Source organism: Lontra canadensis, unplaced genomic scaffold, assembly GCF_010015895.1.
Source record: "Lontra canadensis isolate GAN:19392208 unplaced genomic scaffold, GSC_riverotter_1.0 scaffold25, whole genome shotgun sequence".
Classification (NCBI taxonomy): Eukaryota; Metazoa; Chordata; class Mammalia; order Carnivora; family Mustelidae; genus Lontra; species Lontra canadensis.
In genome coordinates, this window is record NW_022631019.1 from 3,758,512 (window position 1) to 3,785,654 (window position 27,143).

The 27,143-nt window shown below is 61.0% G+C and overlaps 1 protein-coding gene across 1 annotated transcript in view; it reads right to left on the reverse strand.

Moving 5' to 3' along the window:
- CHD5 (chromodomain helicase DNA binding protein 5) overlaps positions 1-27,143 on the reverse strand; it is a 56,142-nt gene that overhangs the window by 17,130 nt on the left and 11,869 nt on the right. Inside the window, 21 exon segments of the mRNA XM_032863257.1 lie at positions 18-249; positions 1,308-1,432; positions 2,494-2,611; positions 4,844-4,975; positions 6,094-6,235; positions 6,634-6,807; positions 7,635-7,756; positions 7,857-7,994; positions 10,380-10,580; positions 10,671-10,862; positions 11,863-11,971; positions 12,056-12,187; positions 14,460-14,671; positions 14,888-15,094; positions 16,202-16,423; positions 16,603-16,769; positions 17,276-17,399; positions 19,208-19,332; positions 20,932-21,170; positions 21,920-22,038; positions 24,489-24,668. Of these exon segments, the coding sequence (XP_032719148.1) occupies positions 18-249; positions 1,308-1,432; positions 2,494-2,611; positions 4,844-4,975; positions 6,094-6,235; positions 6,634-6,807; positions 7,635-7,756; positions 7,857-7,994; positions 10,380-10,580; positions 10,671-10,862; positions 11,863-11,971; positions 12,056-12,187; positions 14,460-14,671; positions 14,888-15,094; positions 16,202-16,423; positions 16,603-16,769; positions 17,276-17,399; positions 19,208-19,332; positions 20,932-21,170; positions 21,920-22,038; positions 24,489-24,668 (3,412 nt within the window).

Consider the following 27,143-nt stretch of genomic DNA (forward strand, 5'->3'; position numbering starts at 1 on the left):
GCAGCAGAGACGCCCACCCTCCACGTCGTCCTTGAAGAGCTCCTCCGTGCCGAACTTGAGGATGTCATCCAGCTCCTGCTTGGTCATGGAGCCGGACTTGGAGCCGAGGCCGGGCCGCACCACCAGGTGGGTCAGCATCATCTTCCGCTTGGCCACCTGCGTGATGCGCTCCTCCACCGAGGCCCGCGTCACAAAGCGGTAGATCATCACCTTCTTGTTCTGCCCGATGCGGTGGGCGCGGCTGAAGGCCTGGGGGCAAGCTGCGGCTCAGGGCGCGGGGCTCAGCCCAGGGCTGGGGGTGCAGGGCCGGGCACCCCAGGGGGAGAAGGGGTGTGCACACGGGTTCACAGGGACATCCCACATGGAATGAATGCCCGCATGGCTATTCCGCATGTGACCCCACAGAAATGTGCCCGCGTCGGGGCAGCCGTGCTGGCTTCCTGACTGTGGGTGGTCTCGGGTGGGCCTGGGTGCCTGCCCGGGTGGAGCAGGGCATGGCTGTGGGTGGGCAGGGGGGTGTGCAAGGGGCAATGGGGACAGTGCGCTGGATGTGTGGAAGCCAAGGGGGCTCTAACGGCCGTCATGGGGAGATGCTGTGAGTGAGCCACTGACGGGACTGCACGGCCACCTCGGGAGGACAGAGAGGCCCGGAAGCCGCCCGGGGCGTAGGACATGCCTGGGGCTCTGAGCGTTAGGTATCTGCATGACATGACCCTAATGTGCTTCTGTGTGTGTGGGTGACTGTGCCTGGTGCACACGTGTGCAGGGGACATGAGTGTGTGTGTGTGTCCATCCCTGCCCCGGGGGTGGTGGCCATGCAACAGTGTGCATCTCTACTCCCACAACCCCTCCCCCCCCAACCCTCCCATCCTTCCTCACCAGCCCCTTTTGCCCCCTCCTTCATCACTTCTCCCACAGGCTTCCCCCCCACACACTCTATTTCCCTTCCTCCCAGACGGGCTCCCTCTGGGTCCCAGGACTCCCTCCTCCTGCCTCCTTCCATGGCCTTGGTCGTAAGAGTGATGGGACAGACCGGGGATTACCAGGCACACAGTTCATCGTGTGTCCTTGGACACGCTGCCTGTCCTCTCTGGGCGTTTCCTCTTTGGCACAATGAGGGATCCAGAGGGGCAGGGCCAAGCTTCCAAAACTCACCCCCCAGGGTCCCCTCTCGGGGCTGGGATTCCATGAGGCTGGCCCAGGGGGAGGTGAAACTCTGAGACACAGTGGGAGGGAAGCGGTGGAGAGCCCACAGAACCAGGGATGGCAAGGGGCTGTCTGAGGGTTGTGGTGTCAGGGCCACAGACCTGGATGTCATTGTGTGGATTCCAGTCCGAGTCGTAGATGATGACGGTGTCTGCTGTGGCCAGGTTGATGCCCAGGCCCCCCGCTCGGGTCGAGAGGAGGAAGCAGAACTGCTGTGCCCCAGGGGCTGAGGAAGAGAGGCAGGTGCCCGGTGGGGTCAGAGAGAGGAGGAAAGGGACAGGTGGATGCAGAGAGCAGGGCGGGAGGGGATACAAAAAGGAAGGGAGCTGCTGGGGACTATGACTCCATCACGGACAAGAGCCCCAGCTGTGTTCAGGGAAGCTGGAGGAGGCTGGGGGCCCAGGGTGGGCACAGAGCAGCCCACTCGAGTCCCACTTAGGCCCTGGCTGTGCTCTGAGCCCTGATCCAACAGGAGGGAGCCACAGTGAGAAGGAAGTTGATTTTCAAAGCCCAGATGGGCAAAATACAAACTTCAAATAGCCAGCAAATACGGGCAGAGGCCCTAATAAGGGTCGGCCTTGGAGAGCCCGGTCCCTCGCGTCCTCCCAGCTTTGCCTAGCCCATGGGGCTGTCAGCGTGGCAGGGGAACTCAAGATCACAGCTCCAGGGCCCCAGCCACCCTGCTGGGCAGTCCCCACTGTCGTAGGACAGCTGGTACTCAGGCCCATCTGGGCCCTTCATACGGGACCTGGGACTGCCCTGCACGCCCACGAGAGCAGCACACAGGTCCACAATCCTCCCAGGGCCTCGGGCACTCCCACTTCCATCTGGATCCTGAAACCCTCTACTTGCTCTTCCTCCCACAAAAGTGGACACGGCATCACTCCTTGGGCATCTGGGTGACGGCGTCTGTCCTGCACTGCTCGTAACTGCTGGTTTACCTGGTGTCAGTGTCTATGCCCACAGGTGTCAGCCAGACCCTCTGCACCAGCATCATTTAGTAACAGAGGTGGAACTTTCCTCCCTCTCTGCCTTTCTCCTTGTCCGGTTCTCAGTTCTGAACAGATGATCCCTCCTGGGCCCCTCAGCACCCCAGCTGGCCCCCAGAGGTTCCATAAAATTAACTCCTTGTAGCCTTTAAACCTAAGGGGCAGCTGTCAGGACCTAAGGACTGGTCTGCTTTCTTCAGCCACTTGCGGGGAGCTGGGGGACCTGGCTAAGATCCTGGCCTGGGAGAAAAGGCAGACATGGGGTCCCCATCAAGAGCCCCAGATGAGGCAGGGGTACCATTGAATCTGTCGATCGCCTCTTGTCGGAGGCCCCCAGTGATGCCACCATCAATGCGCTCATACTTGTAGCCCTCATACTCCAGGAAGTCCTCCAGAAGGTCCAGCATCTTGGTCATCTGCAGGAGACACGGTATGCCTGAGGGGCTGCCACAGAGCTAGGAAGCCCATGGGGCTGTGGGCAGGGACCCCATGACAGTTGGGGGAAGACAGAACCACCTGCTGAGTGGGGAGACAAGTGGGGCCCAGGCGGACCTGACACGGCGCTCTCTGGAAAGCAATGCAGCCTCCAACCTCGACCCCCGGGACCACAGCGTCCCCCATGCCAGCCCCACAGCCATCTGCCTAAAACACAGCTCTGAGCCTGAGCCTCCCTGCTCTCACCTCACAGAACAAAGTCCCAGCTCCTCGCCCCAGCTTTCCAGGCTGGCAGGCTTGGTGCCCGGTCTACCTGGGTTTCATTATTCAACGCTTCCATCATACCCCCGTCAGCCCAAATTACCTGGACTCTCCTCTGGAATGCCCACCCCCTACTGCCTGGGGAACTCAAACGGCGCCTCTTCTGTGAGGTCTTCCCCGGTGTCACTGCTCCTTAGGAGAAGATGAAGGCAGTCCATTCTGGGCTCCCACACCCCTGCGTTCCTCCCTTCATTCTGAGGGATAGTTCAGCTGGATATAGAACAGTCTGCCCCCACAGGGACTGGGGGGTTTACACTTGCCCCTGCCCCTACTGTTGCTGCTGAGAAGTCTGAGGACAGCCTGATCGCCGCTTCCCGTAGGTACCGCGTGTGAAGAGCTGTGATTTGCCTGCCACGTGCCCGGGGATCCACTGGCTTGGATCTCTCTCTCTCGCTTGGTTCTCCAGAGCGCACGTGAGACCTGAGACCCCGCGTCCTTCCCCAGGTCGGCAAACTCTCACAGAGTCTAGCTTCACCACCCTTTTCTCCACTTCTTCTACGGCTCATGTCAGAGGATTACGGGAGCCTCCCAAGGGGTCCTCCGGGCAGTTTCTCGTTCCTGAGCTCCGTCTCCCACGGCCACATTCTGAAGACATCCCTCCGGGCCGGGTCCCTGCGTCAAGGTTGTCTTCACCAGGGTGGAGAGTTTATCCGATGGTGAGAAATATTTCATTTCAGGTCCAGGCAGACCCTTTTCCTGTCCAGTTCTTCTTGCCGTACTTCCTCCTGCTCGTGCTTCCCTGATTTCTTCTGGATTCGTGGTTGTTACTCCATTAATTTTGAGGATCCTAAACATGTTTGTCTGAAGTCCTTTTCAGGCTCTTCTATTCTTCTTTTCATCTGGATTCTGCCTATTTTGTGGAATGTCTTTCTGTCACGAGTTTTGGAGGTGGGGTTTGTTGGCTCGTTTTGGATGGGAGGGCTCTGTCTCTGGAACTTTCCCTCTGTGCACATGTCTGGGAGTCATGCAGTTCCTTCCACTTGGTCCCTTGAGGCCTCAGCCCAGAATCCTGTCTTGGGTCGGCAGGGAGTGGGGGATCGTGGGTGGTGTCTCCAGGCCGGTCCACTGTCCCGGGCTTGGTCAGCGTTCCCCAAATCCCTCCGCCTCCCTCGGGCCCATGGTGGGACCGGGGGCCGCCAGCAGGAGCAGCTGTTACCACTTTAGTATGAGAGGGTCACATCCCCTTCGGGGGCTTCGAGCAAGGGGCCTGGCGCAGTCCCACCACACGGAAGCAGCATTTTTGCCACCAGGTTCCCACAGGAACCCTGCCGTGACTTCTATCACAGAGATGCCCCAGAACTACATAACCATGTCTCTTCCTCCGTCTCCCACACCGGACTGTGAGTGTCTCAAGGACAGGGACTGGCCCCGTGCCTAGCACAGAGCCTGGTGGAGGACGACGCAACCAGGCGGGTGATGGGATGAGGACACAGACCCGCTGGCCCCCAAGGCTGCACAGCGCGCCTCCGACCACCCAGGAGGCCATTCTGTGCACACTGGAGAGGGCCTCCCGGCACGGCCCCCACGCGGGCTCCTCCCAAGCCAGCCCTGGGGCCCCCTGGGACGCCAGGCTGCAGGGGTGAGGGGCAAGGGCTGTCGTGCCAGCCTGGACGCCAAGTCCGGCTCCACGCCTTCGGGAGGAGCCAGCCGGAAGCAGCAAGTGGTGAGGAAGACCCTGGTCCTCACAGCCGATGTGCCTGAGCGCCGTGAGCTTGGCGCCCGGCCGGGGCTCCTTGGCCGGGTCAGGCCAGGCCACAGGGGCGTGACTTTTGACACACGGTCCCCGTGGGAAGAGCACCAGGCCACAAGGGCTGCCGGCGGGCGGGGGTGCCCTCCGCAGGGCACAGAGGGGAGGCTGGGGGGGCGGAGAGGCGGGCGCAGGGCCAGCTCACCTGGGAGAAGATGAGCACGCGGTGCCCTTCGTCTCGCAGCTTCTTGAGCATCTTCTGCAGCAGCATGAGCTTGCCTGAGGACTTGACCAGCGAGCTGCCGTCGTACGAGCCGTTGGGCAAGACGGGGGCCTCCTGGAGATACAGCAGAAGCTGGGGTGCTGGGGCGCTTCCCCTCGCCCCTCGGGCTCTGCACCAGAAAGGCCCGCAGGGAAGGACAGAGGCCAGGGATGGGCTGAGCACGAAGCCCGGGTCAGGCCAGGCTCGGCAGAGGCAGACGGGCCCCTTCCCAGCACCGTGTTCCCAGGCAGACCTAGGACCCGCCGGCCCGCCCTCCGTCTCCCCCTGCTGGCATGCCACCAAGACACCGGGGACATCAGCGAACAGGCCGGTGACAGAGTCTTAAGCCAAGCCGGGCCTTCCCAGAAGGAACTGGGCCTGGTCTCTGCGGTCACTGCAAGCGCATCCTGGCGGGCCGGCCCTGAACCCCAGCTGGGCAGGACGTCAGTCCCAAGGACCTGCCATGCCAGAGTGGGGAGAGCCATCTGGGGCAGCCTCAAGTGCAGCTCGCCCGCACACAGCCCCCATGCCTCACTCTGCTGTTCGGGGAGGGGGGACGTAGTCCCTGCACAGGGTTTTGGTGAGAACCAGAATAATCGTGTGGGGGGTGACAGGACAGCCGTGCCAGGCTCTCCAGGAAGGCCCACTTCACATGCACTTCTGCATCTGGTCCTTACCCTCTCAGGCAGATGCTATGTCCCATTTTAGAGAAGGAAAAGCAGAGGCTCAGAGAAGCACCCCTGGCTCTCCTGAGACCACAGGCCAGAGCTGGCGTTGGAGCCGGGGCCAGCCTCTCACCCCGGGCTGCCGGTCACAGTCACCTGGGGCTCCACTCAGGCCTTGCTGACTCCCTCGGGGACTGAGGGCAACCAGATCAGCCTGGGATCCCCCACTGCTGAGGCTAAAGGTGCCCCACTGCCCCCTGAGGTCACAAGGACGGGCCAAAGGAAGGAGAGGAGCTGCCTGAGCCGTGGATGGAGGTGGGTGTTCAGAAACCTGCACTAACAGGGACCACCTCTATGTCCTCCCGCCCGGGGAGGGCTGAGCACCTGTCACCACAGCCAGGGGCCCCAGGACAGCCACACACACTCACCACGGCAGGCAAAGGGAGCCTATGACGGCAGCCTCACGCCCTGACCGTGGTGGTCATGGGGACCTGCTACGGGGGCCACGGGGTGGCCACGGGGACCTACCACGGCAGCCACGGGGAAGAGGTAGGGGTGGTTGCAACACTTCTTCAGATCCATCATGATGTTGAGCAACGACACCTGGTTCCCCCCGCCCTTGGAGTTGAGCGCTTCGAAGTTCCGCGTGAGGATGAACTTGTAGTATTTCCTGCGGCAGGGCAAGGAGGGAAGGCGGGCTGGACGCCGGGGCCACGTGGCCTCCGAGAGCGCGCTCTCGGCTCTGCGGGGAGGCCAGGGGCCACCGGTCCAGCAGCGCTCACGGAGAGACCAGGGGAGACCTACGAGCGGAAGCCACCGGCCCAGAGCCACCCCGCGAGTTCCTGGGGACTCTGCAAGGACTCGGACAGCCCCAAGCCTGGCCGCCGAAGAGGTCAAAGGAGGAAGTGCGTGTAAAAGGTGAGTCAAGGCCTCCAGGTGAGTCCTCCTGTCCCCACCATCCCAGGAAGCAGTGCCGGAAGGCTAGGTCAGACCATCAGGGACACAAGCCCAGGGGACGGGAGGCATGCTGCTCTGCGGTGGCCCCCGACGGGCGGGGTGCCCACTCACTTCTGCATCTGGCTCAGCTCCACACGAACGATCAGCTCGGTCTTGGCCGGCATGTTCTTGAACACATCAGCCTTGAGCCGCCTCAACATGTGCGGCCCCAGCAGGTCGTGGAGCTTCTTGATCTGGTCTTCCTTGGAGATATCGGCAAATTCCTCCAGGAAGCCCTCCAGATTGCTGCAAGAAGGAACTGGGATGAGAGCCAGGAGCAGGGGACAGAAGCAGGCCAAAGCCCTCTGCATAGGGAGCCAGGATTGGGGTGGGGGGACCAGAGGGTCACAGGGCAGGCCGGTTGGCTGGTGGGCGTGGGAGCCTTAGCCCTGCCCGAGGTGTCCGTCTGAGCCCACGCTCGCACCCCAACTTCCCAGCACAGCTCTCTCAGCCACATAGGATACCTTCCTCTTTCTCGAAGCTGTCCAGGGCACAAAATCTGTAGAACTCTTTACCCATATTACAGAAAAGGAAACCGAGGCTGATGGGGGCCCAAGGTTGTATGGTACAGCCTGCCTGCCAATCTGCGTCTCCCGATTCCAAAGTCAGCACTGTCGACCCAAACCCCCCCATTCTGAGTCGGAAAATAGGGTTGGTGAAGACAGGGAGGTCGGGGAAGGAGACCCTAGGACTCCCACCGGCCGCGGCTCCGTGTTCACCCCCGTATCCACCACCACTCCCCATCTGCTGCCCCCATCACCGTCACCCACGGGGTCACTTGGGTTTCCGTGGAGAGGAAGGCACAAGCCAGGGCATGGGGGCAAGGACAGGAGCCCCAGAGGATCCCTGGGGTTCTCCTGGGGTAGAGCCAAGAACAGTCGCCATATTTGGGACCACCCATGTCCCCCTGAGCCCTCCGCACGCGCAGCCCCACGGACCCTCCCGTGCAGGTCCCTTCACGTGGGCTTTACTCATTCTACTGATGAGGAAGCCAAGTTCCCGCAAGCCGTCCGGGTGCCAGCCTCTCCCCTGCCTGCCCGCCCGCCCCTGCCCCGTCCAGGCCCCCGACTCACTTGAACCGCTCTGGAGTCAGGAAGTTGAGGAGGTGGAAGAGCTCCTCTAGGTTGTTCTGAAGGGGGGTCCCCGTCAGCAGCAGCTTGTAGTCGATCTTGTAGCTGTTTAAGACCCTAAAGAACTTTGGGGGGCAGGAGGCCCGTCAGGGGGAGTGGGGTGGCCAGCCGGCCCCCCCACCCCGCCCCGGGGCGGCTCCGGGGCCAGCGGCCGGCACTGCCCACCTTGGATTGGTTGTTCTTCAGCCGATGGGCCTCGTCCACCACGAGGCAGGCCCACTCGATGGAGCCCAGGATGGCCTGGTCGATGGTGATGAGCTCGTAGGAGGTGAGCAGGACGTGGAATTTGATCTGCACTTCTTTCTGCGGGGGGAGAGGAGCATCTGGGAGGGGAGCAGGGAGGGGCTCCAAAGACAAGGAGGCATGGAGGAGGGGTGGACGGGGCCCCTGAGAGCCCAGAAAGGCCCTGGGCCTGAGAGGAAGAGCAGAGGGGTCCGCTGGGGCCCAGAGCACCGCCCCGCCGCTGGCAGGTGGCCGCGGGGGCCGAGCCCGCCCTGAGCTCCTCACGCCCCGCTCATCCTCACAGCCACTCCCGCCACGCCGTCCCTGTCCCCACGTACAGCTCGCGGGGTCTCAGGCTGGGCAAGATCACCCGGGTCCCCATGGCCAGTAGCTGGCAGAGCAAAGATTCAAACAGAGAAGTGGTCCCCGCACTTGGGGTTAAATGCTCTTTCAAATGACTTGAAATTCTGAGCGTTGAATTTGTGTTTTGTAAGAGGAGGCCTGTGGGACAATGGGGCCCTGGGCAGCCCTGCCCAGCAGACCCCAACACCTCACAGCCTCGTGGGGGCCAGGCCCGGGCATGAGGGGACACGCACCCGGGAGCAGCCCCAGGCTGAGGGAGCACGGCATTACACAGCCAACGGAAACCACCACCGCGGGGAGACAAGGAGCGCGGGAGAATGGGAAAAGCTGTTCCCTGCGCTTGAGTCAGGAGCCCTGTGCCTTCACCCTTCTCTGGACCCCACAAAGGAGGGAGCCCATCCTGGCCAAACCAAGCCTGCTTCTCCCCACGACCGGCGTCCCTTTGGGAGGGACCAGAGAGGGGCAGAGGGCGTCTCTGGGGCTGCACCCGGCCCTGTCCTTGGGAGCCAGACCTCAGTCAAGTTAAATAACCTCCCAGGCCTCAGTCTCCCTTCCGGTTAAAAAGGGCACAATCCTGTCTACATGAGCAATGCCATGAGAACCCAGAGAGCACAGGCAGATCCCACAAAATGACATGCAGAGTCCCCCCAGAATCCAACACGGCCTCTTCCGGGTACAGACCCAAAAGGCCCCAACGAAGCAGAAGCAGGGATTTGACCAAACATCAGCACATTCACGTCTACAGCGTTTTCACAAGAGCCAAATGTGGCAACAACCCCAGCGTCTGTGGACAGATGAACGCACGCAGATTGCAAAGTGCGGCCTTTTCAAGCAGTGGGAAGTTATCCGGCCTTAAGAAGGGAGGACGCTCCGACCCCGTGTTACCACAGGCTGAGACCAACAATGTAATGTTCAGCAAGGGAACCGGGCACCAAAAAACATATACTATACCATTTTCCCCAAACAAGGTACTGAGAGTAGTCGAAATCACAGAGGGAGAGGGCTGGGTGAGAGAGAGGGTGCCGGGGGCTGGGCAGGGGGACGGGAGTTCCTGCTTCCTGGGGGCCAAGTTTGGGTTTTGCAAGACGACAGTGTTCTGGATGCGGGGGAAGGTGATGGTTGCCGGACAAAGTGAACGTGCTTAATGCCTCCGAACGGCGCGCTTCAAAATGGTTATCACGGGAAATTTCTGTTTGTGAATTTTACCACAATTTCTTATTTTTATTAGTTTTTTAAGATTGATTGATTGTAGAGAGAGGGAGAGAGAGAACAGGAAGTGGGGAGGGGTGGGAGGGAAAGGGAGAGAAAAACCCAAGCAGACACCACACTGAGCACGGAGCCCGACATGGGGCTCGAGCCCAAGATCCTGAGATCAGACCTGAGCTAAAAACGAGAGCTGGACGTTTAACTCGGCTGAGCCACCCAGGCTCAGAGCTGCTGTCCCCAGAGCTGCTGGATCCCAATGAGGCCCTTCAACAAGACCCCTGGAGACCCATGGACACAGTCAAGACAGGCCCTGCCTAGCTCAGTCAACCCTCCACAGCTCTGTGGGCCAGGTCTGTTAGCTCATTGGCTGAGCAGAATGTGAGGTCACTCAGACAGTGTCCTAGGTTGAATCGTGTCCCCCCAGTCCATGTCCACCCAGCAGCACGGGATGTGACCCTTCCAGGAGCAATGATCTCTGCAGGGATAATGGGTTGTGATGAGGTCATCTGGATCAGAGGGGTCCTGAATCCAATACAAGTGGCGTCTCTAATACTAAGGGGAATGCCGAGGGCCTGGACGCAGAGATGGGAGCGATGCAGCCATGAGCGCAGGAACGCCAACAGCCACCAGAAGCCCGAGAAGGCAGGACAGAGGCCCCCTAGTGCCTTCAGAGGGAGCGTGGCTCTACCAACATCTAGCCTCCAGAACCAGGAGAAAGTAAGTCTCTGTTATTTCCAGCCCTCTGGTTCATGGTATTTTGTTACATCAACCCCAGGACATTGATACAGCTGGCAATTCTGCCTGGAGAGAAGCCCGTGGTCAGCCACAGGGCCTTGTGGCCCCAGGGGCAGGCCGAGAGCTTTCCTGGGGTCCCCCTTGGGGACGAGGAGCACTCACCTTCATACGGAACACCTTCTTCCCGCTCCGAATGGCGTTGTCCTCAAAAGAAAACTCATTCTCCCGGATCACGGAGCGGCTCTCCTTGTCCCCCGTGTAGGTGACCACATAGAAGTCGGGTGCCCACATCTCAAACTCACGTTCCCAGTTGATGATGGTGGACAAGGGTGCACTGACCAGGTAGGGTCCCTTGGAGTGCCCCTGGAGACAGAGGCAGACGGATGCGGTGAGCCTCCCTGCCCGCAGCCGGTGCCGGCCCCCCTCCCGGGACTCCTGCCCCAGCCTGCGCACCTCCTTGTACAAGGAGTAGAGGAAGACGATGGTCTGCACGGTCTTGCCCAGACCCATCTCGTCGGCCAAGATGGTGTCCGTGCCCTGGGCCCAGGAGAAGCGCAGCCAGTTGAGGCCCTCCAGCTGGTACGGGTGCAGCGTGCCGCCCGTGGAGTCAATGTACCAAGGCTGCTTGTCGAACTTGACTGTGGGCTACGGAAGAGGCAGATGCTCAGACACACCCTGAGTCCTGGGCCCCAGAGCCCACCCCCCGGGGTTTGGCACACACTGCTCCTCTGCCGGCAATACTATTCTCACTCCTCTCATCCCTGCCAACGTATCCATCCTTCTGGGCTTGGCTAGAACACCTCTTCCTTCAGGAAGCCCTCCCTGACTCCCAATCTGGCTTGGGTGTTTCTGTGTCCTCCTGGGGCAGCCCTGTACATTTCCAAAGGGGTCGCTTCCTGATTGTTGGACTCTCTGACTTGGAGCCCAGGCTGTGGTCATCGCACTTGTCCTGTTCACGACTCGTCCTGCTCATGACTCTGAGTCCCACATGGTACCTGGGACATGGTGGGCACTTGGTCAACATTTGTTTGCTGCCTGCCTAAGGGGCTTCCTCTCCTTGAACCCTAAACATCCCCTCTGTCTCCTTTATATCCTGCAGCTCAAGGCTGCCTCCCCCAAGAAGTCCTCCCTGACATCCCCTAGTCCCAGGCTGAGCCCCGAGGTTCTGTGTGTACCCACTACAGGCCCAGGGAGAGATGGACACTTCTTGAAATGGAGACAGAGTCCTTGTTCCAACAGCTGGCAGACACCCCAGAGAAGTTTGCTAAATGAATAAAGGTCAACCGTCCACACCCCGACGGCTCGCAGCTAGGTGTTAGGGTGTTGGGGATGTATTTTGTATGCTGAGCAGAGACCATGTGCTCCCAGTCTGTGCACAGTGCAGACTCACAGGAGGCCAAGGCCTCTGTGCCCAGGGAGCTGTCCCTCCGCATCAGGCTGGGGGACCCCAACTCCAGGGTTGAGCTCTCCCCAGCAGGGAGGGCCTGGGTCTTTGTCGCCTTGTGCCATTAGATGCCCGGCTGAAGTGGCCGGAACCAGAGGGGCCGTGGCACACCGCTCCCGCAGGACATGCCATCCTCCAGGGCCAGGCCTGGGGTGCCAGGACCCGGTAGCACCACCCCCCACCCTTCACCCCCCCACTCACATCCACAATGGGTGTGTCTGGCGGTTTCTCCTGCTTATCGTCCTTCAGCTTCTTGCCCTTCTTGACCAGTCTCCTGGGGAGCCTGGCGTCTTCACCCAGCATCAGCTCCCTGGGAAAGAGTGGGGGAGGCAGATGAGCAAAGCTGAGGCCAGCAGGAGGCGGCGGTCTGGGGACAGCCCTGCAGCCCACGCACCTGTGGCCCCAGTAGGCCTGCTTCAGGTTGTCATAGTAGGGGATGTCGATGTCGTCAATCTCCCAGGTGCACTGGTCATAGGGCAGGTCTTTCCACTTGATCAGGTAGTGCACGTCTCCCTTCTTGTCAAAGCTGCAACACAGCACATGAGTGGTGGGGGAGGGGCGGGCTGGGCCACCGGGCCAGGGGCTGGGGGCGCTGGGGTCCGGGGGACACCTCACACGATGCAAAACCCCCACTGCCACATGCCCTGGGGAGCTAGGGTGAGGATGAGCAGCAGAGCCAGAGAGGGACAGGGGACAGGCCACGCTCACAGAGGAGCAAAGAGCCAGCGACAGTCCCACCCTCTGTCACCGTGATGAGTCCCATCGAGGCAGGGTGTCTGGACACTGGGATTCTGCATTTCTGAGTTGGACAGTCCTCTCCCCGGACCCTAGGACTTTGTATTTTCACTTAAAAAATTCAAAGGCCCAGAGCCATGCCCATCCTGGTCCCACCTCTGCAAAGTAAATTAAGACAGAGTCCCACACGTGCAGGCGGGATGACCTCTTCTGGAGACCCCCCGGGGACACGGGGGCTGGATGAGCAAGCTAGCAGCCCAAGGGGGTGCTCCAGAGAAGCTACTCAGACTGCACCTCGATTCTGGCCACGGGGAGACACCAGACTGTCCCCGAAGCCTCCCAACTCACCCCAAGCTGAGTGCGCAACCAAGCTCAGGGAGCACGGCGGGGTCAGCAAAGCCATGGCTCCCCAAAAGGGCTGAGCCTACAGCTGCCCTGGGGACCCTTAAGAGGAAGATCAACCCTCCATCACCATGGAAACAGTTTTTTTAAATAAATTAGTCATTACTCGGACTTGGCCAAGTAATGTGGGGAAAATAAATGTGGGGAAAATAAATGTGGGGAAAATTCACCCGGCCTGCCTTGAATGCAAGGGGGAAGACCGAAATGCATGTTTTTAAAATGCAATTTAAGAAAGGTTAAAAAAAACCTGTGGATCAGTTCAGTGGGGGAGGGGAGCTCAGATGTGCATAGGATCTAACCCTCTTTTCAAGAGTTGTTCTCAGGGGCGCCTGGGTGGCTCAGTGGGTTAAAGCCTCTGCCTTCAGCTCAGGTCATGATCAGGGGTCCTGGGATCGAGCCCCCTCTGCTCAGCGGGAGGCCTGCTCCTCCCTCTCCCTCTCCCCCTGCTTGAGTTCTCTCTCTCACTGTGTCTCTGTCAAATAAATAAATAAAATCTTAATAAATAAAAAAATAAATAGACTTTTTCGGTGGGGGGCGGTGGGGACAGGCATGGGCAGGCAGCTCTTCCAGGCACTCCTGCCCACCTCTTACTGACGCCAGCTCTAGCAGGGGCTGGCGTGCTCCCTCTGCCCTCACCCTCGCCACAGCCTGGAGGGAGTTACTCCTGCGATCCCACTTCACATGAGAAACACAGAGGCACAGAGCCCAGGAAACGGGGAGCCAGGGTTGGAATCTGGGTCTGGCTCAGGTTCTTACCCTCTGCACTACCCAGCCCCCACCACTCAGGACACCCGGGGTTGGCCGTCGGACCCTAAGCTCCTCTCAGGCAGACCCCATCAGGCCGAGACAGAAGGCAAGTGAAGACTCCGGTCCTCACCCTGTGCCCACCTGTCTGCTACTGCCTGTTCTCAAGCCCCTGAGCTCAAGAATCATCAAGAGCTCCCACTGTTCCCCAAACCAAAGCCAAATTCCAAGGACCCACAGGCTGCCCACCCTGGTCTCCGTCCAGCTTTCTGCAGCCTCTGATCACAGTCACCTGGGGCCACCAAGAGTTATCTCGGGACATGGGCGTTTGGGACAGTAGCCAAGAAAGCAAGTCCTACCACCCTAACTCACTAGGTTCAAATCCCAGCTCCACCGCCTCTTGGCTGTGTGACTTTGGCCAAGTAACAACCTCGCTCTGCCTGTTTGCACATCCATAAAAGAGACAGAAATGAAATGTCTACCTGTCAGGGTAGATAGTGTTCAGTAGCATTAGCTATTGTTTTAAAGGAGGATCAAATGTGCACACACCCCCACACTTCAGGCCACCTTGGTCCCCAGGACCCTCCCGCAGGTATCAGGCTCTGGCTGAAGTCAGGAGCACATATGTCCTGACCCACTGATGTCCCACTCGGTGCAAGTGTCCCAGACTGTGTATCAAGCTGCCCCCTTACACGTATGACTCTGGACCTGCACTCCCACCACGAGTGAGAACACACGTGTGTGCACGTGCCTGTGTGCCTCAGATGACTCCCTCCAGCGGGGCAGTCCAGTCGCCGGCAGCGGGGGGGCCCCCCATCTCTTCTTCTTGCCCCCACACCTCCCACGCGCAGTCCTGCGCCTGCGCCACGGAGCGTGTCCCTGCCCCATGGCCATGGGCCCGGGCAGCAGGCACCCACCTGTGGTTCAGGATACGGTGGATCATCATCCACTCGGGCTTGATGCCGTAGCGGTAGAAGCGTTCCTCCATCTTGGCATAGAGAGGGTCCTTGTTCTTCCTTTTCTCGCTCTTGCCGTCCTCATCGCCGGAGCCGTAGTCGAAGGGCGGAGGCTCGTCCATGTCGTTCTTTCTTTGGTAGTTGCGATACATCACCGTGTGGTAGAGCTCCAGCTGCTTGCGCACCGGCAGAGGTTACGGGGGGCAGGTGGCCGTGGCTCCCCAGTGTCCCTGATGCAGCTCCCCTAGCCTGGGTCCCAGGCAGGACAACCTCACCGGCAGCCTCCTGCTCCCCGCCTCCCAACAATGGCCCGCACTCGGTGCTAGCCCGCACCTTTCAGGACCAGAGCCTTGGCACAGCTATACCTGACCGGTGCCGGGGGGCCTCACCTGTAGCTCCTTCACCCAGGAGCAGTGCCAGTAGGAGAGCCCCGCCCACTTGACAAAGAACTCTCTCTCCGGAATGCCTTCCAGGGGCTTGGGTGGGGGGACACCGGGCTCCATGTCGGGCCCCGGCAGCCCCACCATGAAGGGGGCAGGGGGCTCCGTCCACCTCCAGTGTAGGATCCGCTGGACTTTGCCCTTCAGAGGGGGGCACTGTGGACACAGGAGGGTCCCCAAGTTCAGGGCTTAGCCACAGGGCCCCCCCCACCGAGGCCCCAGGGACATCAGGCTGTCACTAGGCTCTCTCCAACAAGCTGCCCTGCTCCCCAGGTCAGCCCCACCATAACTCCGCCATGCCGCCCTGTCCTCAGGAGCCCGCACACGCAGCACACACGGGAGATGGGCAACGCAGGTGTGTGCACATGCACGCACACACACGCACACACACCAGAAGCCCAGACGCACACCGGGGAACTGGGGCATGCCACGGCACAGCCCAGGATCCGGAGGGTGGGGAATCCAGCACTGGGGGTGGGCCTGGGGGCCTTCAAACCCACTCGGCCACTGGGGGCAGGGTGTGGGGCACTCTCGTCCCCCTGCCTCCTGCCCTCTCACCACCCCCAGCCCTGGGACAGCAGCCAGGTCCGGGAAGGGGCTGAGCGGGCAGTTCTGCTGCTGTGCGGCTTGAGACAAGCATTTTCCCTCCCTGAGCCTGTTACGTCATCTAAAAATGGGCATAACAAACGTCTGTACTCGGAAAGACGGAAGCCGTAAAGGGATGTCCAATGGACAGCGGCTGTGTGGCTGGTGTCCCTCTCCGTTATGGTTCAGGGAAAACTGCGTCTGGGTCTCAATGGGGTCTCAATGGGGTCTCAATGGGGTCGAGCCGCAGAGAGGGTCTTAGTGAGGCAGGGGGCGGGACTCGGGATGGGTGGGGGCACTGTGGTGGACCGGGACTCCCGCCTTTGTTGGCGGCCCGCAGAGCGGGACCTGCAAGGAGCGGGTCCTCGGCCAGCGTCTCGGGGACATCGCAGGTGCCGCCCGGGCCCGCAGAGACTGGGCCTTCGGTGGGTGGGGCTTTGTGAGTAGGCGGGGCTTAGCCCTACAGAGGCGGAGCCTTTGGTGGACGGGCGGCTCTGGTGGGGCGAGGCCTGGAGCTCAGCGGCAGCATTCGTGGGTGGGCGTGGCCCGGGCAGGCAAAGCGAGGCCTTTGTGGGCAGGGCCTGCCGGGGGCGTGGCCCAGGTGGGCGGGGAAGTGCTTGCCGGGGGCGGGGCCGGGGCGGGGCGGCGCGGGCGGCGCGGGGCGGGCGTAACACTCACAGTACAGCGCGGGCAGAGCCATTCACCGTTTGGGATCTCGGGCAGCGGCGGGTTGAGGCAGTGCAGGTGGTAGGAGGAGGGGCACGCGTCGCAGCAGAGCAGCTCGCCGCCGTCCTTGCACACGCGGCAGAACTCCATGTGGTCGTCCTCCTCCTCCTCGCAGCCGCCCTCCTCCTCGTCGTCGTCGTCGTCCTTCGGCTCCCACTGGATCCCCTCCTTCTCCTGGAGAGGAGCATCCGGGTGGAGGCACCTCGGGCCAGGGCCCCCTCCGCGCCGCACGGCTCTCCCCCTCCCGCGCGCCTCTCCCCTTCTTCACCGCCCCGCGGGCCGCGCGATACTGCGCCACCCGGGAGCCAGGCACCGGCCGCGCCCCCGTCCCAGAGCCTCGGCCGCGGGCTTACACAGTGGGGACAGCTCCACTTGCCCTCTGGAGCCTTCTCCAGCTCTGGGTCAAGGCAGACGAGGTGGTAGGCCCGCGGACAGGTGTCACACAGGATGATCTCCCCGCCCTGCTGGCACACCTCACAGTAGTCCTGGTGGTCCGTCTCGTAGCCATCCCCGTCGTCAACTGGGGAAGGGCAGAGGCGGTGGTGGAGGGCCCGGTCCCCACTCCCAAGGTGCAAGCAATCTCCACCCCAGGCAGGACCGGTACCCAGTAGGTGCTTAATAGGTGTTGGATGGATGGATGGTGGATGGGCAGGGAGGCATGAACCAATGTCTGAGGAAAGGCTGAGGGTGGGGAGGGGGTTGGAAGTAAAAGCGGCCGGGGAAGAGGGTGAGCTGGGGACTGAGAGGGAGGGGAGAAGGCGCAACAGGGCAGATGGCGCAGGCGGCTGCGGGGCACTTCCTTCTCCAGGGCCCCCTTTGCCAGTGCACACGCCCCAGGGGCCTACATCAAAAGTCCCGGATTTAGCCTCAGTGGGACAAGACCCCTCCCCTGACCCCAGAGCCCTCTGGGGTGAGGAAGCACCGGTGAACTGTGTAACGGAGCACGAGGAGGCCCTCCCCTGCTGACCACGGGGCGCTCTGCACCCCGCCCCTTCTACCCGGCCGGCGGCGCCCCAGGAGTCCTACTCCTCCTCTTCTTGCGACGCCTCTTGCTCTTCTTCCCCAGGGCGGCGGAGCCCTCGGAGCGCACGGAGGAGCTGTGGATGCTGGCGCTGTCGAAGTCCGACTCCTCCCGCTCGTCCTCCTCGCTCTGCGGTGGGGGTGGGGACCCGTGAGCCTAGAGCCTGCGTTGGGGGCTCATCCCAAGGGCCTCCCTGGCCTGGGCAGAGGATGGGGTAGGGCAGGGCATGGTGGAGGCTGCAAGTTCTCTCCACCTGGCTCGCAACCCCAAAGGGCCCCCCGCATCAGTCTAGCCTAACGTCCTACCACCTTCCCCAAGCCCTCCTCTCCAGCCCTCAGACACAACTCACATTTTCCATACCTCTCCTCTAAGCCCTGCTCTCCACCCTGCCAAACTCCTCCACCTTCCTCAAGGAAAAGCCCTAAGGACACCTCCTCCAAGGAGCCTTCCCAGATCTCTCCTTGACTGGACCTGTTGCACAGCCTGTGTGCCAGGTCTGGTCTGTCCCATCTGCCTGTTATTAGCTCTCCCTCTGTGTATCTCCCAGACACCCTCCAGACCATGAACACTCCCTGAGCAGGGCCCACCATGGCTGAGCCGAGAGCCTGGCACAAGAAAATGTGCTCAACAAAGACTTGCTGAGCTCAGCGGGAGCAGCAGCTGTGGGCTGGGTCACACGTGCTTCTCCGTGCTCCCCTCTAGAGCAGCTAAACTCAGATTCTGTCATCTGCCTCTACCAAGGGACAGAGGAGTGGCTTCCAACTCTGCCCCTCTACAGGGGTGGGGCAGGGTGTGGCAAACAGGTGCCCTGAGGGGGTGGGAAGGGTATGCATGCTCCCTGCCGTGCAGAAGGGAGGGCCAAAGGCTCAGACGGGGACTTAGCGTCAGTCTGAACCTGGTGCCAGAGCTGACCCTGGAAGGGCAAGGGAGGGGCAGAGCTCCAGCCCAGCCTGATCCTGCCTACTTGCCACCCCTCCTGGGGTGACCCAAGCACGCAGGCCCCATCAGGACTCTTAGGGGCCAGATGACACTCCCACCTGCTACCCAGATGCAGCAGAGCCAGAGGTAAGCCCCCAGCCCAGCGGGGTGGAGGGAGAGCTCCCCACCCGGAGTCCTCATTCAGGAGCGCAGGCTGACAGCCCTGCATCCCGACCACCCTGCCTTCGCGGGGCACACGCATGCACATGCGCACTCACACATGCGGAATGCGGAAGGCCGCTCACACACCCACACATGTGGCCAAGTACCTGTGGTCTCTCTGTCTCTCACACACATCCCAGTCCACCCTATCACACACCCACACATTTACACACACACTCACGTTCACAAACACACACTCGTGTTCACACACATTCCAGTCCGCTCATACATTTACACAAGCACATGCTCATGTTTACAAATACACATACTCTCATTCACACTCATGCCCACACACATTCCAGTCCGCTCACACATTTACACACTCATGTGCTCACATTCACAAATATGTTCCCATTCACACACACTTGGATTCCCATGCATTCTAGTCCTTTCACACGCTCATGCTCACAAATACACATGCCCACACACTCATGTTTACACATTCCAGGCCACTCACACATTCATACACTCACGTTTGTGTTCACAAACACACACGCTCCCACTCACACACTCATCCTCATACACATTCCAGTCCACTCTCACATTTGTACACGCTCATGCTCAAAAATACACACGTTTCCATTCTCACACTTGTGCTCACACACATTCTAGTCCACTCACCTATTTACACACTCACACACCCATGCTCACAGATACACGCTCATATTCATACACTCGTGCTCACACACATTCCAGTCCGCTCACACACTTACACACACATACGCGCGTGCTCACAAACCCACATTCCCATTCACACTCACACACGTCGCAGTCCACCTTCTCACACACACACTCACCGAGGAGCCTTTCTTCCTCTTGTTGCTGATCCCTCCAAAGCGGAACTTGAGCCCGGCCACCTTTCTCCCCTTGCCCTTCTTCTTGGCATCCTTGGAGCCTTTGATCTTCTTCCTCACTCCTGGCCCTGCAAAGTGACAGAGGGTCATCCACACGGCCACGGCTGGCTCACCTGGTGCCATGATTCCAGTCGGCCCCGAGGGACTCCGTTAGGGAAGGGTCACTCTGCCGCCGCCCCTTGCCAGATGAGAAGTCTGAGCGGGGATGTTCTTGCATAAAAGTGACACAGCAAGCCCCCTTCCATCTCCGCTCCGGCCACCACTGCCCTGTTCCATGAATGGCAGAACTGCCGGCCATCCTGGGAACAGCCCTGTCCTGTCCCCTCTCCCCAGAAAGGAGCTGTCCCCAGTGAAGCCATGGCCCCCTGTGGCCAGCAAGGCCACCATGGGCACACCCACTCCCCTGGGGTCCAAACCTGGGCTCTGGAGGACAAGTAGCCCTTCCCCAGCCACCAGCCTCCAGGTGGCTCCCGGGTCAAGGCCCCCCCTGTGCCCAGTCACCCACGGCAAACACCAGATCCCAAGCAGCCAGCAAGGTTGAGGTTGTTTTTGTGGGGCCGGCCACAGGCCAATTAGCCACCAGGGCAGTAATGGCCCCTCAACAGCCTCTCCCACTGGGCCGAGTGGGGAAGACGGAGCCTGGGCGGCAGGCGGACTTGCCCTGCGCCCTCCTTCAGCTGCATCACACCCAGATGGGGCTAGGAGCCCCGTTGTAACCTCCATGATGCCATAGAAAATCTATTTCAATTTCTCAGGCTCTGAATGGGCAGCTCCGGGAATCGATAGCTCAGTGGCTGGCGCCCAGGAGGAAATGAAAAAGCGAGGCAGGCTGGGGAGGCCCAGGAAGGAAGCCAGCCGGAAGCAGCGCAGGAGCAGGTTCTAAACCCCATATCACTCTGCCCACCGGGACCCCACAGAGACCTGGAAAAGGGGTTCAGCATCCCAGAAACCAAAGCTCCTTGGGGCTGAAAAAATGGGTGCGCAGAACCCCCTTAGCCCCTCCATCAAAATCCAATCAGAGTACCCGGAAAGGCTGAGCTACTGGTGACCCCACCTTTGAGCACCCTGGGGAGATGCAGGTCTCTACCCCAGTGGGGACAGAAATTCTCCACCTAGGGGAGGTCCCTCCCTCGGGGACTCGAAGTCACAGAGAGCCTCTGCTGTCCCTCTTCTCCCCAGACACCAGATACCCACCACTGAATCCGATTATCTATCTGGACCTCCCTCCAGGCCTCCCAGGGAAGCCAGCCCAGACCGCAGCCACACACATGCACGTCCATCACCCCGAGGGCTGGGTACTCAGACAAGTGGGGTCAGGGGGCCAACCTTGGGACCCCTTCTCCTCAAACTCAAGAGCCCCCCCAACTCCCAGCAACAGGGGCCTCCCCCTTCCCTTCTTCCACACCAAGTCGGAGGGGGCCAGGTGCAAAAGTCCTGAAGCTCTGAGAACACCGTCTCCCCTGCTTCTCTGCAGCCCCGAAAGGGGAAGCGGGACAGAAGCTATGATGCCACAATACAGCTGAGAAAGGACGAGTGGGTCCAAGGTCAACCGAGACACTAAGTCCTCGGTAAAGCCTGCCTCAGCTGTCCCAGCTGCCCGAGGCTATAGGGTCTGGAGAGAGACTCTGCCAGCAGAGCTGGGTGCCCACCCCCGCCCACAGCCTTACCCTTGCCCTCCTTGGTCTTGGCCTTGCGGATAGGTACAGGCTGGGGGGCCTGCTGGGGACTGACAGCCAGCGGAGGGGCGATGGCGACTGTCTCCACGGCTGCAGCCACGGCCGCCGCAGCGGCCGCTGCTGAGCTGCCCTTGAAAGGGTTGTTGGCGCTGAACTCCCGCCACTTGGCTCCCAGCACTGTCATCATTTTGGACATGGGGATCTTCGGGTTCTTCTTGGCGATGAGGGGCCTGTGTGGGATGAAACCATCGCCGTGAAGAGGATGAGACCCCCTGACGACCCAGGCACCCTCTTCTTTTTTTTTTTTTTTTTTTTTTTTTTTAAGATTTTATTTATTTATTTGAGAAAGAGACAGTGAGAGAGAACATAAGCGAGGAGAAGGTCAGAGGGAGAAGCAGACTCCCCATGGAGCTGGGAGCCCGATGTGGGACTTGATCCCGGGACCCCGGGATCATGACCTGAGCCGAAGGCAGTCGTCCAACCAACTGAGCCACCCAGGCGTCCCCAGGCACCCTCTTCTTCTCCCACACCTGGGGGAAGCCCCCTGTTCCAGGCTGGGCGAACCAAGCAGACAGCAAGGCAGGGCGCAGGGAAGAGGACACGGCCCGGAACTCCAGTCCGTCCCCAAACATTTCTGATTCCTATTTACATGGTTGGCTGGCGATCTTCCCATTGGGTTTCCAGACCCTGTACCACCTGAAGGACCAGAGGGAGGAGCCTCCCGTGGGCCACCAGGTGTCTAGTCCCATTTCTTCCAGAGCTGAGAGAGCCCATGAGGGCTTAAGGGGATTGACCAGGACCACCATCCCCAGGGCTCAGGGCAAGCAAGAGAAGGCTGGACCATCTGTTAAAATGAAAGGGGTTCTGCCCAGGGCTGCTGTCAGCTGGATGGCCCCCTGCACCCCAGGAGCCTGGGGCTCTGTCCCCTAACTTGCAGTTCCCATGGACGCCTGCCACTGTGGCTGGGGGTACGGCCCACCTGAGGAACTGGCTGAAGGCCTTGTAGTTGGTCAGAGTGCGGTAGTCAGCCTCCGAGAACAGGTACTCCACGTCATCCAGGCCCCACTCGGCCATCAGCTGCCCCGAGGACTTGGGCTCCTAGGGACACCCAGGCCAGAGGTGGGGTCAGAGCACGGGCCTCTGACCTGCACCCCCACCCCAGAGCCCCCACCCAGGAGGCCTAGGAATGGGCGGGGAGCCTGTGTCTGCCGTTCCTACCCGCCCTCCCCCTCCCAGCCCACCTGCCCCCTGGTCAGTGGCAAGGGCTCAGACACCAATGCGTGAGGGGGGTGCAGGGCCAAGCCTGGGGGTTTAGTGTAAGGGTTCTGGGGGGCGGATGCTCTGTGCACACCCCCTCTATGCAGAGACAGTAAGAGAGCTCATTCTCTGGGAAGAATGTGTCCTGTGAGTTTGGGCCCCAGGCCAGAACAGCAGCCTGTGGGGTTAGCCTAAAGGTTAGTGTCCCTAGGGAGGCAGGAGGGCTGAAGGGCTGCCTGAGGCTGGGGAGAGATGAGGCGGCCTCGGGATGTCCCCCCGCAGAGTCACACATGGAGCCCATGAAATGACAGACCGCTCCTCTCCAGCTTCCAGGGCCGGGTTGGGGGATGGGGCAAGGGCCCAGCGGAAGGCAGACACATGCGAGGGCCCCTTGGCTACTGCTTCACTTTCCAGATGGGGCACAAGGCCCAAGGAGGCGTGTGACTCCCCAGGGGCACACAGCCAGCTCTGTGGACAGCCGGGCCAGCTGGGGTCAAGTGGGGATGGGCGTGCTGGCCGTGAGCCCGGGCTCTAGAGCCACACAGCCCCTGGTTCTAATCCTGACTCTGCCCCCACACAGGCACCTGTCTGTGTCAGCTTCCCTGTCTGTAGAATGGGATAGCAGCACCTGCCTCCCAGGAGGGAACAAGTTAGCACAAGTGCTTAGAATAGGGCCACCCCTGCCCCCTGTCACACTGGTTCCAGGCAGCCCTATCCCAGCCCCACCCGTGGACCCACTCAGCCAGTCAGCACCAGCCACACCCAGGAGCGGTCACTGGCCCAGGTCACCATCGCCCCTCCACTGGCCATCAGTCCCCAGGGCCAGGTGCCACTGGGTCTCCCATGTGGACAATGAACGAGGACTCAGGCCGCTTTCCCAGCTGCTGGAGGGGCCCTGGGTAGCCAGGAAGCCCAGAGCTGCCGTGACACCCACGCTCAGCCCCCAGGGTGCCGGAGCCGGAGCCCGGAGCTGACCCCCCAGGGGCAGGGTGAAGATGTGAAGACACAAGCCCTGGGTAACACCCCAAGCTGGAAGCCCCCTGCCCTCTCAACTCCCGGGCCACCAGTCCAGCAAACCCCATCACTGCCTAAGCCCCTCCGAGCTGGGCTGTCTGCCCCTGCAGCAGAAGACCACCCAGGAGGGCACCCAGCCTCCTGCGGTCCCAGGAGCTGGGAACAAGGCCTGCCTGTTCAGAGGGGTTCCCCTGGGGGATGCCCTCCCATGGTCCACCGGCCCCACACACGCAGCCATTCCTGGAAGCCTCTGGGGCCTTGCTCCCAGCAGGAAGCAGAGCGGCAGGAGCCTGAGTCGGTGACAGTGCCGCAGGAGAACCCCAGATCGGGCCCACAAATTCATCCTGCAAGCTGTCTGCCCTCAGCTGCCATCAGTCACAGACGGTTTGCAACACACCTGCTGGCTAATGAAATCCTTCGGGTGCCAGGATGCCACAGTGCTTTCTGACTTCAGTGGCCCACGGCCACCATCTCTGCCTCACCAGCGGGACTGGTATATACGGGCCCTTATCTTCGAATCCACGACTAGCCCAACCTGAGCTTGGGGCTGTGCGGACTTGCTGACACCTGCGGCTGCCCGAGAGCTGGGCCCAGGGCCCGTCCCCTCCCCAAGGAGCCCTGCCACCGCTCCGAGACCTGCGGGGCCTAGACCTGCTTCGCATTAGGCCACATGTGCATGGAGAAGCCACTTTTCCCCCCAGGGAGAGCCGCAGGCCCCTCCATGCCCGGACCTGCGCTCATGGGACACCCTCTCAGATGCCCATGCGGCCAGAAATTCAGAACACACACGGAGTCACCAAGTCCCCTTCCGCGGGAAGCAGGGCCGCCTGGCCGCCTCTCGCTGGCCGGGGCTCATCCGATGGCTTGTTTCCCCAGAACGCTCCAAGGGAGAGGCTCCTGACCCACAACGTGCGTGAGAACTCCACTGTCCTCAGACAGAGCTGCGCACCCCAGCAGACAGAGGGGCAGAAAATACGTCAGCAAGTGGCTGCTCCAAGTCTCCCTGCCCCCAACTCCTAAATGTTACCCATCGTTATTGCAAATGTATCTCCAGAACTTGGGCACAGTGTTCCTCACACACCTGCGTCCACACCCATGCCGACAGGCCCACCTGCCCTGGCAGTGCCCCCCCACAGGCACACACACCCCCCCGGGGCGGAAGGATGCTCTGCCCCTTTGCTTGTGGGGGCTCCCAGGCCAGAAAGCAGAGGAGCGGCCCATCCAAGCCGGGCGTCCTACTCGAGCCCAGGCCCCTCCGGCCGGGACCCGGGGGTTACCTTCAGACACCCGTCGTCATTATCGTCCTCATCATCATCCTTCCTTTTTCGCTTGGCTTTTTTCTCCTTCTTGTCCTTGAGCTTTTTCTTCTTCTTTTTATTAGGGGAGTAGTCGCTGCCCTCACTCTCTGACTTCTCTTCCAGATCCTCTTCGTTTTCTGACAGCTCATCGTTGCTCCCCTGGAAGAGAAAGGAGATTGGTGAGGGCAACAGGGGCCAGAAGAAAACCCAGAGTCCTGGGCGGCGGGACTGCCCTCCACGCGCCCCAACCCCGCCCCAGCACCGTCAGTCGCCCACGCTTCGCAGATCATGCAGCATTAGGCTGCTCACAGCCCGCACAAGCCCAGCCTGAGGGGCTGCCCCAAGCCAGCACTGGGCCAGGGTCCTGCCCCCGGTGCCTGGGCCCCCAGGTCAGTGCAGCCGACCTGGACCCCCCCTAGGGTGAGGCTCAGGCTCTGCTTCAGTCTGAATCAAGTTTCTATAGACTCGAGGATTTTAACCAGTGTGACGGGAGAGCACTGGGCCCCAGGAATTTGTGCAGGACGTGATGTCCAGAGCCAAAAAAACCGAAGTGCACGAGGGTGGGAGGAACCCCGGGGAGCAGGCGGGCAAAGCTGCAGGGGGTGTGAGCCAGCACCCGCCCTCCCTGCAGGCGCGTGCACCCCCCTGTTGAGCAAAACCCGTAATTACTGTAGACCACACGTCCCAGCTTCGTCTGTCTGTGGGCCCTCCAGAAGCTGCTGCGGCCCCAGCCCACCTCCTCCACCTCCCCTCCCCGCGCCTTGGCTCTGGAGGAGACGAGGTAATTTGGGCTGCTCTCAAGCTTGGCTTCCTTGATTTACTTTCCCGTCTGCACAGGCACCAAATGGCCCATTTATATGGAGATAAGGGCGTTCAAGCCAGAGCACCACCACCAGAAAGGCACTGCCCCTCCAAGGAGGCTGTATGTTTACTCTCCGCCTCTCCAGATGCAAGTGGACTGCAAAGCCCTTCCCAGCCCCCTCCTGGCCTGGGTCTGCAGGAGAGGCTGGGCACAGAGGCTCTAATTACCAGCATGGGGCTTGGCGTTTTCAAGTTGGCTGTTGACTGTTTTCAAGGTAAGCAAAGAGAAGTATGGAAACAACGGAGAACTCGAAAGGTGGCAAATGAGCTTGGGAAACAGCACTGGGGGTCGGGGGTGGGGGGAGAAGGCTGCAGATGAGGTGGGGAAGGGGCAGGATGGGAGAGGGGAAAGATAGAAGCAGGTGGGAGAAAGGAAGGCGGAAGCAAAGGCGGTGGGTCTGTCTGGAGGCTCTGGGGAGGGTCCCACCGGATCTCTGCCCTTTTCAGGCATTCCCTTAAGAGGTGAGAGTCTTTCCCCAGAAGGGAGGCTCTTCCCAAGATACAGCTGGGAAAGGACTCCCCCACGGCTCCCTGCACTTCCCGACTGTCTCCCACCGGGCTCTCAGCTCCCAAATCTTTTATGCTCATTAAGCCGCTGAGTCACTGAGTCAGTGTGCTTAGCTGGCCGTTGGCAGACAGCAGGGCCTCTGCGCCTTTCCGGAACTGGGTCTTTCCCGGAATACTGACTTGCTGTGCAGGGCTCCAGGGACGAAGCCGGTCCTGGCTGCTGCTGGAACCTGCCTGGGGCAGGACAGCCTAGCAAGGGCTCCTGCTCCCAGGGCAGATGCCAATGCAAAGCCTTGGGCCCACAGCTCCCCGCTCTGCCACAGTCCTCTGGGGAGGCAGGGGTCAGACAGGGACATCTATTTTCCCGAGGGTGTAGTGTCTGGCCAGTTTCAAGAAACCACCCTTGAAGACACCTGAGAGGCAGGCTTTACCCCAGCCCTCAGTCCAGCCAAGGTAAGGATGGCAGGAGGCGGTCATGGATTTCAGCACCTCGGACAGAGGCTGTGGGGCGGCAGGAGGGAGGGGCATGGGGCCGGGCCCTCAGGCTGCCTGGGGTGGACCCCACACACCAGACTGGAAATGAGGCAGGACAACCCATGCCTGATTGCCACTCGGCTGAGACTCGAGTGGCCCAGCTGTGGGTCCTGGGGCTCCCCAGGGAGTCTGCAGGACACAGAATGGCCTAGGACCTCTATCCCTTGCTAGCCTGGAGCCAGGCAAGTCCCTAGGGCCTGACCTCAGCGTCCTCATCTGTGAAATGGGGATTCGACCAAGGGTGGCAAGAAGCACAAAGGAGATGGGGTGAGAGGAGGCTGCACACATTCTGAAATGGGAGAGACCCAAGCACCCATGACCCAAACTGTGCCTGGAAGACAAAGACACAGGCCAGATGACAGACTTCGGGACAAGCCCAGCCTCACCCTTCTGGAGTCTGCAAGTCAGGACCTGGCTAAGCCAACTGCAGAGCCCGTCCCCGCAGCTGGGTGACACTACGCTGCAGCTGGGCAGCCCGAGGCTGACCAAAGAGGCCGTTGTGGCAACAATGGAGGGAGGACCGACCTGGGCATCTGATGGGAAGTAGGCATTGACATGACCCAAGCCCAGGAGAGGTGAGGAGCAGCGGGCACAGCTCCACCCACAGGGCCCAGAGAGAGCTGGAGGGAGGGAGGGAAGGGAGGGAGGGGAGGGCACCTCCAGCACACTGTCTGTGTGTGTAGCCTGGATGCCAGGCCTGGAGAAAGGCCCCAAGCTGAGCCTGCCAGAGGG